The sequence below is a fragment of the Gracilinanus agilis genome, chromosome 3 (assembly GCF_016433145.1).
Source record: "Gracilinanus agilis isolate LMUSP501 chromosome 3, AgileGrace, whole genome shotgun sequence".
In the NCBI taxonomy this organism is placed as follows: Eukaryota; Metazoa; Chordata; class Mammalia; order Didelphimorphia; family Didelphidae; genus Gracilinanus; species Gracilinanus agilis.
Genome location: NC_058132.1, coordinates 218,014,646 through 218,031,493, shown reverse-complemented (window position 1 = coordinate 218,031,493; position 16,848 = coordinate 218,014,646). Strand labels below are relative to the sequence as shown.

General features: G+C 36.8%; 1 protein-coding gene across 1 annotated transcript in view; it reads right to left on the bottom strand.

The window, feature by feature from the left end:
• DNAH7 (dynein axonemal heavy chain 7) overlaps positions 1–16,848 on the bottom strand; it is a 371,101-nt gene that overhangs the window by 28,068 nt on the left and 326,185 nt on the right. Inside the window, exons 58-61 of the mRNA XM_044669069.1 lie at positions 16,199–16,336; positions 10,240–10,470; positions 6,187–6,339; positions 4,375–4,552 (exon numbers count right to left, since the gene is read on the bottom strand). Of these exons, the coding sequence (XP_044525004.1) occupies positions 4,375–4,552; positions 6,187–6,339; positions 10,240–10,470; positions 16,199–16,336 (700 nt within the window). The remainder of the gene's footprint in view (positions 1–4,374; positions 4,553–6,186; positions 6,340–10,239; positions 10,471–16,198; positions 16,337–16,848) is intronic.

The window sequence follows — 16,848 nt, the reverse complement described above, 5'->3', positions numbered from 1 at the left end:
GTGTTTCTGGATTGCAGCTCCTGGAAAGCTTTTGCATTTGAAAAGTTGTGATCTTTCAGGACAAGGAGACTGATAAGGCCCAAGCAAACTTCTGAAGCCTGGAGCTGAGGTCTCTTTAGCACTAGAAAGAGAGAGGAAGAAATGGGGCACAGGGGAAGATTTTTATGTAAACCTGTGTTTTTTCTTTGGGTCTGCTAGTACAAGTGCTATGGGAGGTCAGCGAGAGGTGCTAAATAAGCTCAGGGTCAGTGAGCATCAGTTCCTGGTTTTGGCAAGGTTTTCTTTTTTTAACCTTGTTTTGGGTTTTTTGTGTCTTGGGCCATGGAAACAGCTGAAGTTGCTTTATATTTAGCACATACCTACTGTTTTAGAGAAGTTTGAGGGGTTGTGAGGATCAGAGAAAATATGTAGTTTGCCATCTTGTTTATGTGACCCAGAAATACTTCAGATTCAGTTTCTCTTGGTGGAGTGAAAATAAAAATTCTCCTCATCCAGGTTGTAAGGGAAGATTTCCTCTAGAAATCACAGAATCATAGATTTGGAATTGGAATGGTCTTAAGATATCATTTGTGGGGCAGCTAGATAATTTAGTGGATTGAGATTGAGACCTCAAGATAAGAAATCCTAGATTCAAATGTGACTTCAGACACTCTCTAACTATGTGACCCTTGGCAAGTCCCTTAACCCCAATGACCCAGGCCTTACTGCTCTTCTGCCTTGGAACCAATACTCAGTACTGATTCCAAAATGGAAGGTAAGGGTTTAAAAGTAAAAAGAAAAAAGAGATCATTTGGTCTAACTCTGTCATTTTACAGAAGAAGGAACTGAAGCCCAGAGGATGAATGACTTCCCCAAATTGATATAAGTGAAATGGTAGATCTAGAATTTGTTCCTAGGTCTTCTGAATACAATTCCAATACTCTTTCTTCCTTTTTCTTTTAAAAAACAACAACAACAAAAACCCTTAATTCTGTCTTAGAATCAATACTAAGTATGGGTTTCATGGGAAAAGACTAGTAGGAGCTAGCAAGACTTGCCCAAGGTCATACTACCAGAAAGTGTCTGAGGTCAAATTTGAAACCAGGACCTTCCATCTCTAAGCCTGGCATTTTATCTACTGAGTCAGCTAGTTGCCCTCCAATACTCTTCCCATTGCATCTTGAGAGGATTATAGTTTTCCCATCTCCTTCAAATCATTCCATTGTTTTGCAGATGGCAAAACTGAAGTTCTTAAAAATTTCTGGAACTTTATTCTGAAGACAATGTCTAATTTCCCTGGGGAAACTTCTCCCAAACATTCTGGATAGGGTGAAGGTTTAACTCCACCTAGAGGAACTGAAGGATATCAAACAACACTAAAAGTTCTTTGTGGACTTCAGCATTAACCTTGGGAGTGAATCGGTTTCCTAAATCTGTTTCCTGCTGTTTGGTCATTTTCCTTCCTCTTTGCTCCTTTGACCTGAAGTTGGAGGGAGGGTCATAACAGCTACAGCTTCTGGGTACTTTATCCTGCCTAAGATCCCTAAGGCAGCTAGATCCAATCTTCTGCTCCCCTAAACACCTCACTTTTAGTACACCTTCATAAAATATTAATGCTACTCTCCTGGCAAGACTCAACTAAGCTTGTCAAACCCACAGTTATTCTCTGTGGCTTAATCTCGTTCCTCTGTTCTGGTCTGGTTATGTAACATTACTACTAAAGGGGGAAAGAGTTACCCTTCCTTGGAGAAACTCCAGCTATTTACCAGGAAAGTAGTTTCTAGGAAGGTATTCTATGATGTATTATTCAGTCACTCATTGTTACAGGTTCCCTCCCTAGGCTCAACTTCCTTTAACAGTTTGCCTAGTTAGATATTAAAAACTGAAGAAGTCTGGCACAGATGTCCAACCCTAAACAAGCCAAGGGATTAAGGATTAAAAAAATTTTCTTTGTTTATTCTCTCTGTATTTCTGTCTCTCTCCTTACCCCATTCCTTCTTCTCTCATCCCCCTCTCTCTCTTCCTCTCCCTTCCTCCATCCCCCTACCCCTTTGTTTTTACCTCTTCTTCTATCTCTCTCTTTCTCTCTCCCCTCCCCTCCCAGGGTATATGCCTTTAACAATAGGGCTAAAGGCTTTCTAAGAATTCCAAACAATTTGAACTGGGACATCTACCAATACAAGGAATGTCAGGTCTTTATGGAAACCAGCTCAATGGAGAATATTTGAGCTTTTAGACTTAATTGGTAATGCAATCCTGAATGGTGGTCAAGACAGTTGTGTCATATATGCTATATAATATATTATTAGGATTTTAAAAATTTTAGTATTTTCAGTTATTAAAAATGTCAATCCTTGTATCTTACTATTGAATGTATTTTTACTGTGAGAGACTAAAACTGTTAATAGTTGAAGATTTTGCCAATGGCGAAATAATTGAGAATAAGATAATTATAACAATGATGGAGCAGCTAGTTTAAAGTTTTCTCACAACAATGTCTACCAATCATAATATCCTCAAATTTTCATTTATTTTTTCCATGTTTTTCCAAATTTTCTCCATGTTCTTATCAGTTCAAATGGACCGATTGCAGGTAGAGATCAGATCAAATTTGCCTACAGAATCAATCTGGTATAATGCAACCAGGTGTGTTATTTCCACCAAGGATAGTTTTAGGTACTCTGTAAAATCTAAACATGTTATATGTTTTGTATCGTCTCTATCTTTCTGATACATATAGACACACCTCCTATGCATCAGATCTATAGATGGCATCATCATCTCCTACACCCAATTAATTCATGGTGGAAATTTTACTATTTACATGGAATGAGGATGAATTTAAGTTTCCTTTCCTTCCTCCATGATAAAATATGTTGAATTCATGAGCATCACTATTGTGCTATTGTGTACATGTTAATACATGCTCAACCTCAAATTAGGTGCTACAGGGGATACCCAGAAAATAATTTCCTGACACTGAAGCACTTAAAATTTAATTTGGTAAGTGAGACATAGATATATAGAATAACCAGAGAGCTTTTACAAAGCACCATATTTTTAAGTGTTTATTAGTACACATGATACAAATGTAAACTATTACTATGTGTTGAGGGAATTAAATGGGATTAAAATATGAATACATTGCCTGAATTATGATTTCAAAATATGTTTTCACGGTCTAGATCTGGGAAAATAGTTCATCTTTCTGCCCTTGATGAATTATTTCCTAGTCACTATTCTCAAGTGTTAGTTGTACAATATGTTAACAATAGTTGCACAATGTGTTAACAATTTAGTTAACAATATGTTAACTAAAATGGCATGACAAATATTATTATGTAGTGGACAAACTGGAAATAGATATTTTTGGTTATTGGTTGATATTTCTGCATTTAATCTAGCATGCCAAGAAAACTTGTATTGTAGATTTTTAGGAGGTCACATATAAGAGGCACACAAAGCATAGACAGGTTTCCATGTATCCCACTAAATGGAATACCTAGATATATAAGCTTATAGACTGATGGCAGAAGCATGCTTCTTAGACATCAGTACAATATTTTAACCATTAATAAATTCTAATTATTATATGGCAGAATTAATTTTTGTAGAACTCACAGTAATCCATAGCATTTCTTTGATGATGCTCATTTCAAATAAGACAATACCCACAAAATTTGTTTGTTCTTGGGTGATAAACAGAAAAAGGAACTGAATGAGATTATAAACTTTCTCAAAGATGATATTTTCTTAAGGCTGACTATTCAACCTCACATATAAAAACACTTTTGTTATTATATACATTCACTCTTGGAATACTGGCCATTTCCAAAGTATGTGTCACCACAGCAGAAAGTCCAGGAAAATAAGCTCTTTTAGGAATAAGGGAAAACCTAACACTCTTCAGTGTTAGACCGTATTTGAAGTCTTAAAGTTGGCATAAAAATAGCTGGGATTCCAATATCTTAATTCTTAATTTTTTTGAATAGTTTAAAAATTAGCTGCTAAGAGAAAGAACACTATCCAGATCCAGAGAAAGAACTCTGGGAGTAGAAACACTGAAGAAAAACATATGATTGATCACATGGTTCGATGAGTATATGATTAGGGATTTTGACTTTAAATGATCACTCTACTGCAAATATTAATAATATGGAAATAGGTTTTGAACAATGACACCTGTATAATTCAGTGGAATTGCTTGTCAGCTCAAGAAGGAGGGAGGAAAGAGGGGAGGGAAAGAACATGAATCATGTAAGCATGGAAAAAAATATTTTAAATAAATAAATAAAATTTAAAAATTTGCTGCTATGTCTAAAACATTTAGCTAATGTTATGTTTTTGTTCAATGTAGAATCTAGTTTGTTATTATGTGACTTCTTTTCAGCTTACCATCTGCAGGTGCTGTCTTATATTCTTTGTCATCCATAACTTCGTAGTCAAAACCAAGCAGGTCAATAGGGATAGTATATTTCCTTGCAAAGTTCTGCTGTGCTCCAGTTAAAAAAGCTTGAGTGAAGAAAAAACCTGAGAGCCAAAAGGTTGGTGGAGTTCCAGTTTGATACCACGTCTGCATAAGCATAGTAGGAGAGATAAAGGCTTTATCACTGTAAGATCATCATAGAAACTATTCTATTTTTGATCAGTTACACAATAAGTTTACACTATGAGAAGGAAGTGGAACCACTGGAAGGGTGGAGGTGAGGTGGGGTGCCTCAAAGAGGAAGGGTAGAAATACACAAGAACATATTTCCACTTTTTATTTTGCCAAGGGATAGCCTGAGTATTAGGGATACAATGTAAAGTTGCCCTTTGTAATGATAGCTTCAATATCCATGTTTTCTACAAAGATGGTAATCCTATGGTCTCTCTGTGAGGCTTTTCTTTGGATTCTTTATCCAGTAAAGGAGATAGTTCTTGCCCAGAATCATTCATTCTTCCCTTTTGTAAATCCAAGGCTCATGATGCACAATGGATGTAAGTATACATATCTACTTGCAAATTCTGTTCTTACAATTACCCTAATATCTAAAGGTAGCCATTGTCGCTGAATGTAGTCCACACTGGGAGCAGTCCACACTGTACTGTGTTACTATATTACTGTGGTAGATTAAACAATCTACAATATTACAAACATTGGGGGGGAAAAAGATACAGGCATAAAGTCTAGTCAGAAAAGAATGTCTTCCCATTTTTGTCTTCCTAATCTGCCAAAATGAGAAAGTCTAAAATTTCTGAAGTCTTTGGATCTCCCATTCTATCAAAATATAGTTCAGTCTAATGACTGCACGGGAACTGGGCAAGATGGCAACTGCCAAATAGAATACCCACATAAATTAGGGTGGTCTTTGTTTCTTTCTACAGAAGTCTGAAGCATTTATAAATAATGGAACACAAGCTGGTGTTTATTTTGTAAACACAATGACTGGGTGATGAGCTACATATTGAACTAACTAAGTGTACTCTAGGGAAATGAATTTGAAAGCTGCAAATTATTTTCCATGTTCTTCCTCCCCCCAGCTGTTTTGGAAATAAGCATAAACCCAAGATCAAGACAAGGCTGTGATGATACAGAGCAGAAATGTTCCTTAGTATTGACCCCAGACACAAGTCTAAGAAAAGTTCAGTCTGGAAAGTAAAATTGTTAAAACTGTAGTATTATCATTACCTTAAGAACAAAAGCAGTGGAGCCTAACCTGCTCAACCAACATTTCTAAGACAATCAGGCACTTAGATCACTACCATCATGAACTGAACCAAATGAGAGGATCTTTTGACTTAGTAGACTGACTACAGGAAAAGTAAATCAGATTCCTCACTGAATAGCTGGTCAAACTAATTAAATGCTCAGCATATATACATTAGGGATCTGAATTCATACTGGATACTCAATGGGAAAGCCAATTTAATTAGTTTTTTCTTCATATCTGATTGACTTGAATGTCCTTAGTGAAGCTGACTTCACTGAATATGAACATCTTTCACTTGGAGAAGCTTCCAGAAAGATTCATCCTCATAAAAGCAGATCTATGGAACAATAGGCCAATGGGTTAGTGTAATGACTACATAAATTACATGTGAAAACGACTGGCAAACTGGCACCTACTAGCACGGTAATACAAAATGCAACTGCTATTCAAATGGAATAAAAAAGACAAAAAGAGCCTTGACTGCATAGTAGCTATCAGTTTGGTTATTACTTACCTCTAAGAATTTTAACCTGGCAAGGAAATCATTCACATAGCTGCCAAGTGGTTTGAGGCTTGGGTAGGATTTTCCCATCCACATTCCTGGAATTTTGCCTATCAGAATGCTTTTTGCAACCTCCTCCAGATCTGAAGACATTACAACGAGTCCCTGAAACAAATTTGACATTTGGTTGAAAACAAACAATCAAAGCAAGGAAGAAAAGCGACCACATATTATGGGCAATCGTTTCTTCCTTATTGTCTTAAAAGCAGTTGTTTGGATTTTTTTTATGCAAAAACTCCTATATTCCTATGTGCTTCTCTTCCTTATTTCTCCCTAAAATAATTTTTCATCCTCACCCAGACTTTTAGGCTCTCCCTTACCATCCTATTCTGTTCTCTCAATCTATCACTTCTTGCTCTGTCCTTATTTTAAGTCTTCTCATAGTCTTGATATTATGGTTGACTAGATCAACCATGCATTGTCCTCCAATCTTGAATCCTTTGCCCCATGATCAAACTGCTCTTTATTCATCGCCAATTTTCAATCTTGAGTCATGGCCACTATTCACCTTCTCCATAACTATTTCTGTCACAATCATGCCATATGGGTCCACTATAAATTTATTTATTTGTGTTTACCCACCTTACCTGAGTCCTAACTGCTTCCTAATTCAATTCAATTCAATTCAATTCTAATGCAGTAAGAATTTACTAAGTACCTAATGTGTATCAGGCACTATGCTAGGTCCTGGGTATACAAAGGAAAAAGATAACAGTCCTTACCCTTAAGGGGCTTACATTCTTATTGGGGAAGAACTACAACATGTATATACACAAACAGGTAAACACAAGATATATAAAAAGTAAATAGAAAGTATTTTAGCATGGAGAAAGGCCAATTAGGAAACTTTACAGCACTCTAGGTGAGAACGTAGATGAGGGCCTAAAGAAAGGTTGTTGTGGAATGAATAGAGAGAAGAGGATGGATGGGAGAGAGAGGAGAGATTGAATATGGGTGACTGAAAGAATGCCGACACCTTCAAGAGAAACCAGAAATTAGGAGGAAGGGTGTATTTAAGGGGAAAAATAATGAATTCATTTTTGGACATTTTGAGTTTGAGATACTTGTTGGAAATTGAACAGCAGGCAGGTGAAGCTCAGAAGAGAACTGCTCTCACACTTTCTAACAGCTGTTTCAAAGCCTCTCTTACACTTTTACTAGCCTTACTGAACCTCTCCCCCACCCCCAATAATGTCACCTCCTACTATACTAGAAAAAACATGGCCAACCATCATGAGTTTTTTCTCTCTTGTTATAGGAATGCTTAAAAGATGATGGTCACAACTCATTTCTCTGACTAATTTGTGCCTTTTTTACATTAATTTATTTAAATAAAAAATTTTTGTTTTGTTAATCAGCATATTTTATATATTTATAAATTTTTATCCTTTTTAAAGTAAGTTATCAGTTTTTCTGTCATATATTGGGCAAAATGAGTTCCAAGTTGCCTTTATTTCATTTTTAGTTGTTATAAATCCTTTTTTTGATACCAACCATTTGGTGTCCTCCCCCTATACCCTCCATCTCTCTTTTTTTTCAAAATCATTACCTTGTCTTAGAATTGATACTAAGTATTGGCAAAGCAATTTGGTTTAAGTGACTTGCTTCAGGTCACACAGAGAGGAAATGTTTGAGGTCGCATTTGAATCCAGGACATTCAGTCTCTAAGCCAGACTCTATTCATTAAGCCACCTAGCTATTTTTTCTTATCTCTTTTTGAAAAAAAAAATTAGACTAGCTGTTTATTTTCGTTAGTTTTGTTGTTGTTGTTAAAACCATCTCCTACTTTTATTCATAAATTCAGTGACTTTTTCCTTTCAATGTTGTTAATCTCTGCCTAGTTTTTAAGAATCTAATTTGGTGTTGGATTTTTAAATTTTTTTAATTTCATATATCTAGTCTTTCTCCTTTTTGTCAACTAAAATATTTGAAATTATACAATTTACCTTACGATCTATTTTAGTAGTATCCCATAGACTATGCCTTCTTTTCAGTTCCACCTCTTGTCACCTCATTTGAAGCTCAATTCAAATGCCTCATCCTAGAAAAAGATTTTTCTGATTCTTTAGTCATTATTCACCGACCCCTGAAATTACCTTGCATTTATTTTCATTTTAAATGTATCTTCTGTTCATTTCTTGGGGTACCTGTTGTATATAACATTCCCCCCAAATAATGTAAGCTCCTTAAGTGAAAGAATTGTTTTATTTTTCTTTATATTTCTCTGTCCTAGGGTGGGTATCTTGTTTCATTATTGTAATTTTCTTTGATGAAATTATTTATAGTTTCTATGATTTATTCTTTGGCTCATCAATTTTTAAATTATTCATCCACTAATTAATTTTAATTCTTTCTTCATTAGTCCTTTATTAAATATACATTTTATTATATCATTGACAAAAATGATACTCCCTGATCAACATTTTTTGACACATAAGTCTCATGTGTTTTCTCCTTTTCCCCATACTTAGTAAGAATGCTGAGTTATCTCATAATCACTCATATGGAGAGCCCTTTATTGCCCCCCAAAAAAACTGAAATGGGCAAAAGAAACTCATCGAACCGCCTTATTTTTAAACTCCACACACTCAAACAAAAAACTCTCATTCAAATCACTGCAATGAGTGGTCCTAATTCCTTCCCCTTCACTCCTCAAAACCTTTATACCACTTTACTCTTTTCCTTTTCTGCTGTCATCTCCAAATAAGAGGTGACTGGTCAACAGTAAACCTCCCCCCCCCCATATTTATTTCCTTGCTACTATTTCCTCTTATTTTCTGAGTGGGAGCATGCTCCAGTGATTATTCCCTCTTGTTCTCTCATTTTCAGTTTAATTTTTTCTTGTTGTCAACCTAGGTCTCTCCCCAAATCTGTTAAGAAATTCATCCTCTCAAGACTTTTGCAAGCTTCAAAATGAAATCTAAATGTTATTTAATCACTGCTAAATTTTTAGAAAGACTAGTTTACCCTAGTTACTTCCACTTTCTCACACTCTTATCAAGTCTTCTAATTCCATGACTCTATTAAACCTATTCTTTTCCAAGTTAACCAGCATCATTTAACTGCTAAAACCATTTCTTACTCTTATCCTTCTGGATTCTTTAATTTTTTGACCACCATTCCCCACCCTTCCCTGCCACCTGCCTGTTCCCCACATCTTCTCTTGGATCCTGTGACTTTGTGCTCTTATACTTCTCCAACCTATCTGAAGATTTCACTTAAATCTCCTTTGCTAGTTCATCAGACTTTCTTCTGACCTTCCTTGGGTGTAGTTTCCCTCCATTTTATTCTTGGTCTGAAATTATGTTAGTAGCTTCAATTATCACCTCTAATCAGATAACTTCCAAATGTATCATCTAGTCCTAATCTTTCTCCTGAATGCCCATCCACTGATTGCTGGACATCTCCTAGATGCTCATCAAACATAATGTATCCTTCAGGGCAAGAATTATTTTGTGATAGAAGCCCAGGGGAGGTCACTCCAGGAAAGAGGATAGATCTATGATTTCATTACTACTTTGAGCTCCCCCTTGGGGAAATTTTCTCTATTAATGGAGTTGGCCCCTTCTCTGCAACTAGTAAAATTGTTTAGAATACTTAGAGGCAAGGTGACTTGTTCAAAAGGTCACACATCTAGTATGTGTTGGAGATGGACTTATACCTGGATATTCCTGGAATCAAAGCTGGCTCTCTATCAACCATGTCATGCTGCTTCTTTACTCAGTAAACACCTGTTGATTGATTATATACTCTTAGGGGCAGTTAGGTGGCTTACTGGATTGAGAGCCAGGCCTAGAGATGGAGGGTCCTGGGTTCAAATCTGGCCTCAGACACTTCCTAGCTGTGTGACCCTGGGCAAATCACTTAACCCCTATTACTTAGCCCTTACTGCTTTTCTACCTTAGAACTAATACACACTATTGATTTTAAGGCAGAAGGTAAGGGTTTTTAAAAAAAGGATGTAAAACACAAAGATTTGGCTCTTGGGAGGGAACAGCATCTTACCTTGATGGCTTTCTGGATGTTAATACATGATTCTCTTATGGTGTGTAATAATTTATTAAACCTCCCCATTTCTTGGACAAGCACGGTGTTCATACTTTGTGTGTAAGCTGTTGGGTATCTCCTCATTGCAGCTTCAATGTCAAAATTTGCTGGAAGTTTGCCCAAAATGTCACCAGCCACATCATTTACTACTTCATCTGATGATTTCGCACCAGCACCTGAAGCACGAGACTATAAACAGACAAATGTTTATCAATCAGGCTAATTAGCCAAAGTCCAAGAATATCCTAATCACAATATTCTCAAGGAAAATGGTTCCTACAATGTGTAAATAGAACATTTATGCTTCCTTACCAATTATCTTCCTCCAAATGATTATTTTGGAGAGACTCCATATTAGTGGTTGTCAATATTGAAGGGACTGAAGGAAAGGAATGAGTCTGGTAAAGAAAATACCTAGCCAGTGATTCAGAGTCCAGTTAGCTCCAAAGTAAAAAATGTAACAGAAAGAAACAATGAAAAGCTTTGGAATGCTAATCAATGTAGTGATCAATCACGAAATAAAATGATTAATGGTGAAGCATGCCTCTCTTCCCCTGGTAGAGAGATAAACTATAGGTACAGAATACTGCCAGATATAGTCAATATGTTGCTTTGTTTTACTTAATTCTACTTTGTTACAAGGGAAGGTCTGAGTAGTTGGAGAGACATCATTGGCCCTGATTTTTCTTAAAGAGCAGGGAAATGGGAAAAGAAATGGAAAATAGAGCCAATAGGTTGAAGTATAGCAAGAGGCAAAGTTACTTAGGTATGGAGATGGCCAGATGCTGGTGAAAAGGTAGGCACATGAAGACTGAAAGACCCTATATAAAGGAGGCTGAATTTGGATTTGAAAAACCATCAGGAAGGTTCTGCTAAAAGATTGTGAAGCTTACTGGATATCAAAATGAAATGAACAATCATCTCCTAGAATCAGGTAGGCAATAAAAAGTTTTTTCTCCCTTTTTCAACAGATACTGGGCACACGGTCAACACTTCTCTGGAAGTGGAAAAGAAGCAGACCTGAAGGATTAATGGTATAAGCAATATGGGAGAAATTCCCTTCTAGCTTTAGTTGCACATATAGTGATACCGGGAAATGTAGCCCTATTTTAAAATTTAGATACCTCTACGTTACTTGGAATCCAGACCTGAGGTTTTATCAGTGTAGAGAGTGATCCCATGGGGAACTTTCTCTATGAATAAAGATCGATAACTTTTGTTTTTCATAAATTCAGAGTTGCCAGGAGACACCAAAAAGTTTAGTGACTTATCCAGGGCAAGCCACAAAGTACATATGTGGAGGAGAAAGGACTTCAACTCAGGCTTACCTAACTCTAAGGCCACGTCTAACAGTACTTCTGGCTAATATATGTGCCCGTGTTAAAATACAAACCAAATAATATTCAAAGACATTTATGTTCTTATCCTGTTTTATCCATTCAAGGAAATTTTGATTTCCTTTCTGGTTCTACTTTATAGTTTATGGGTTTTTTCTATTTCTATTTTAGAATATAAAATCTTAAGAGTTGAGAACTTCAGTTGAGAACTTCTATTCCAATCCCTATCTAAATGAATGGCATTGACAACACCTGTAATAAGTGGTGTTATAGCCTCTATTTCTCAGTAATGGAGAGATCAATATTTTATAAAGCATTTTGAATAGCTTCATTTGTTAAGGAATTTTGCATTGTGTTTGGCCTTCCTTTAATTTCTCCCTGGGACCAGTTCTGTGCTCTATACCAAGTCATTCAAGAAAAACATGTCTACTGAAATGCAAAAGATGCAAGAGAGGCTTTTGCTCTTGCAGGGGTCCAACTGAAAACTTCTGGCAGTTAGCAGCCTTAGAATTCTGAGAGAAGGCAGTTGGTCTCTGAGGCTTGAATAGAGTGGAAGGACTAACTAGAGCTCTGCTTGGCTTTCTGTTTTGCTTTTGGCCTATGCTTTGTCTCTCGACAATTTGAACCTAGCTAATTTCTCTGGACCTCTCCCTCACCTTCTCCATATTATTTCCCTATTTCCCTGCCTGTTTTCCTGGGGCTCTGGGAGGCAGGGTGGCTTTTGGGTTTTTAGTGAACAGACTTTGTGGGTTTAGTTTTCCCCAATAGGCAAATAGGACATCCTTGAATTCAAACTATCCCTTTAGTATACCCTCTACTTTAAAGCAGCCAAATCTTCCCTGGTTGAGAGAAGCAGGTCCTCTCTCAATCTAACCCATTCCTGTGACCCTCCCCCATCTTGAGTTTCTCCCTAGCGGCTGTCAGAAACCCCCAAACTCCTCTCTCCTTCCTGACCAACCCTGAACATTAATAAATCCCTTTGTTACCTAACCAAACCCTCTGGAGAATCATTGTGTTGAAGAATTAGGCAAAGGTTGAAGGGAAGGAATTATTCTCTTTATTTTCTGAGGGAAACTGGAGGCATCCATCTTGGGAGGAAGTAGTTGCCCAATGCTTCCTCCTGAATCCCTTCAGTTTCATTGATGGGAAGGAGCCTTGTGATTCCTCCTTTGAGGACTTGAGAAACTGTCAAGAAAGCCCTCAAGTCAGATTCAAACTACCTTTGACTGGCCCTTTTCCTTGTGTCTGTAGAAGTACCTTTCCTGCCTGGAAGGGTTCAGCCTATTACTCCCAATATCCTCTGTCTCTAGGTTGGGTGTCTAGTCTGTGTTAGCTGCCTCTCCTGAACACCTCACCCTGTACCCTTATCATCCTAATACCACCTTGTCCATTCCTCCCTAAACTCAGCCATCCCTTTCATTCCTCTCCTACTACCTCAATCACCTTTTACTCCTCCGTCACTCAGCAAGGGAAGGAGAGCACCCCCAAACTTTAGTGTCCCCCTTTTTATCCATCACACTATTTCCTTTTTCAAATGCTTGAAGATAACTCAGGCATCTAAGTGGTTCTGTAGCTAAGAGCACTGGACGCAGAATTAGGAGACTCTCAATTCAAATCCTGCCTCAGATTATTAGCAACATGATCTCTGGACAAGTCACTTAACCTCTCCCAGGCTCAGTTTCTTAATCCATAAAATGGGGATAATAATAGTATCTATTTCAAAGGTTGTTGTGAGGAACAAAAGGAATAATATGAACAGTCCTCAAAACACGATATAAATATTAGCTGCTATAGCTGTCAAGCCCTCTGCTATATCTTCTCTTCTAAAACCTTTTTAGTTTCTGAGCTGGTGGCATAGGAAACATCCTCTGGACCAAGTTTGCCAACACCAATTCTAAAATGCAATGATCCAAAGTAGACCCAATTCTTCAAGTGTTTCTTGACCAAAGCAAAGCAAACAATCACCAACCGCACTGTGGATAACATAATTCTATTAATTCATATTAGTAAAGGTATCAGACATTCTTGGGCATGTCTAAATGATGGCTGAGATTGAGACTTCTTTGGAAGTTTTTCCTTGAACTTGGAATAAAGGATCCCACATAAATATACAATTCCATAGCACAGCATTATGGTTCTCTGTCAATTCTTCTAAAGGCACTAATCTTTCCCTCTCCTCAATTTATTATAAAGATACTGTGAGAGACTCTGATATTTCCAGATACAAGGTAAGGGAGAAAATAATACAATACATAGCTAATGCAAAGTAAGCTATAACAATCCATTACAAAACAAAATAATAATAAAAAACCCTTACCTTCTGTCTTAGAATTGATACTATCAGTTCCAGGGCAGAAAACAGTGTTAAGAACTAGGTTGGGGGTCAAATGACTTACCTAGGGTCACACAGATAGAAAGTGTCATAAGTCAGATTGAACCCAGGACCTTTTGTCTACAGGTCTGGCTCTTTACATACTAAACCACCTAGGTGCCCCAAAATGATGTTTTAATGACAAAAACTTTTGTCATTTTTTTAGCATGTATAGATTCTAGGAAACTCGAGCAATAAAAATGCCAGTATGCCTCTACCAAAGTCTAAGGAAGAGGGCATAGTCAATACAATCCCATAGCTAATACTCTTTTCAAAGATTCTCCCTGTACTCACTCTGGTCAGACAACACATATAGAATATGATATTCAGGTTCAGGTGCCACACTTCTCTAGATACCTATTAAATCTAACTTTTCTAAAATTGCATTCACTTCCTTTGCTTCTTTCTTATTTATGTTTTGGTTAAATTTGTCTAGTTCTGATAGGGGAAAGTGGAGGTCCCCCACTAGTATAGTTTTCTGTCTATTTCCTCCTGAAGCTCCTTTAGTTTCTCTTTTAAAAATTTGGATGCTATGCCATTTAATGAATATATATTGAGTACTGATGTTATTTCATTGTCTATATTCAAGATGTAATTACCTTCCTTATCTCTTCTAATCACATCTATTTTTGTCTTAGCTTCGTCTGAGATAATTGCTACTTCTGTTTGTTTTTTTTCTCAGTTGAAACCCAATAGATTCTGCTCCAGTCCCTTACCTTTACTTACTGATTCTCTTTAAAAAGAGAAAAGTGCTGTTACTTCCCAGAAACTCCCCCCAACCCTCATCCTAAATCTCCCTTGTAATGAAAATGTATAATTAAGCAACATACTAGGCATGTCTGTTAATGTATGCCTCTTTCCACAACCATAGACAACTACCTCTTTTTTGAGTAAGGAAGAAGCGTACTTCAGTGTAAAAAAGAATCAGTGATCAGATTTGAATTATACAATGTGTTATCTTAAGGAACCAGTGAACTGTGCAAAAAATTAAATGTTCATAATAGCATTCCTCATATCGCTATTTCATTTTAAGGCCATACTAAATTTACAGGTATACATGAAGGATTTATGGCTTCATCACAGTGGGAGACTGATGTTGGAACTCTCTGTCATTTGATCACAACCTATGACTTCTTCCTAATTCTTAAATCTAGTTGCTGCAAATATAATGTCAAATTGTTTGTTTTTTTCCTTTTCTCTGTTCTGGTCTATGTGCTTGCTCTTGAATTATGGCAATTCCAATCTAGAATTACTGAACTATTGCTAACCTATTACTATTAAGTATAGTTGCTGATTTGACTTTGAGGCTATTGAGGGAGGCAGTTTAATTAAATATCGAGGAGATGCCCCTTGTGTATTTCACCTTATTTGCTTGGTTCTGAGTCATTTTCTATTGGAATGAGCCTACTGTTTTATGTGTTTTATAATGTGGTGCATATCATCAAGTTTAAATACAGCCAAAAGATACTCTATGTGTTATGTGCCAGAATCCTGGGTATTACATATGCCTTATTTCCTGAATATCTATTTGCTAGTGCATATATATACATATATATATATGTGTGTGTGTGTGTGTGTGTGTGTGTGTGTGTGTGTGTGTGTGTGTCCTTTAATAANTGTGTGTGTGTGTGTGTGTGTGTGTGTGTGTGTGTGTGTGTGTGTGTGTGTTTGCCCTTTAATAAGTATTTATTCATTACTGTTGTGCATATGGCAAATGGACTGGAAAAGTCTATCTGTGAAAGCAGCACTTGGCTAAACAGACTGTAGCACCATTAGGTCAGGAGTAGAAGTTCCATCAGCTTTCTCTGTCCCCCTGTCTTGCTATGGTGACCCCCAAATCAGAATGTTTTAGGTTTCTCAGCTTTTTGAGACAGTTATTCTCTTTTCCTTATATTGCAGTGACCATCAGGCACAAAAATAAAATGAATGAATCTGAAAAGCTTACTTGGTTGAATATCTTTACTACTCTTCTACAACTGATTATGATTCCACTTAATAATTGCATAAATTCTTGTTATATAGGCTAATTAGCTTCCACAAAATTAAATATCAAATTAAGCATTAACTATCACAATAACTGCCAACCCAAAAGCAGCTTTTATATGCACTACAGTAGAAAAAAATAAATCCATCCACAACATTAGCATGCATGGTATAGGAAGCATCTTTCTTGTGCCTTTTTATAGATTTGGTTTTGCTGATCACCTACCAGTGTAAGAAGAATATTATCAAATAGCAGTTGAGTTTCTGACTGATCTTTAGTGATATCAGCATTAGCATTCATCCCAAAGATCTCTGGGGCAGGATTCAAGGGCAATTGCTTTGTGTACTCAATGTAGCTATTGTACTGTAAAAACAAATGACAAGAGGTTAGATATCAATTTTGGAAGGGAACCTTTTCAGGTACACTCATTTATCTTTAAGACTATGCCATCAAAAAACCAGATGAAAAACTTAAGGCACAAATAAGGGCTGACAAACAACAAAAAAACAAGAAGTTTGAGCTATGCAAAGAGAAATAAAGAAAATAGCATTGTACCACATTTAGGATTTTCTATTGATGTTAATCTGACAGACCAGATCATCAGTGCTCCAGTCTGAATTACAAGCTTTTAGAGACTTATAGAGACTTACATGGCTAGAGATATTTATTGAAGGACTCCAAAGATTGAGAGGTGGGGTGGGATAAGCAGCCCTAAGGTCTCATTCCTATTTATGAGGAAAAGACGGTTCTATTCAGCAAATCTGACTCTCTGAGCCTCAGCTGCCTGCACTGTGAAGTTTGCTACAAATCCCTTAGATCAAATGTACATGTGACAGGAAAGACTGCCCGCATGGTGAAGCCAGTTCACGACACCT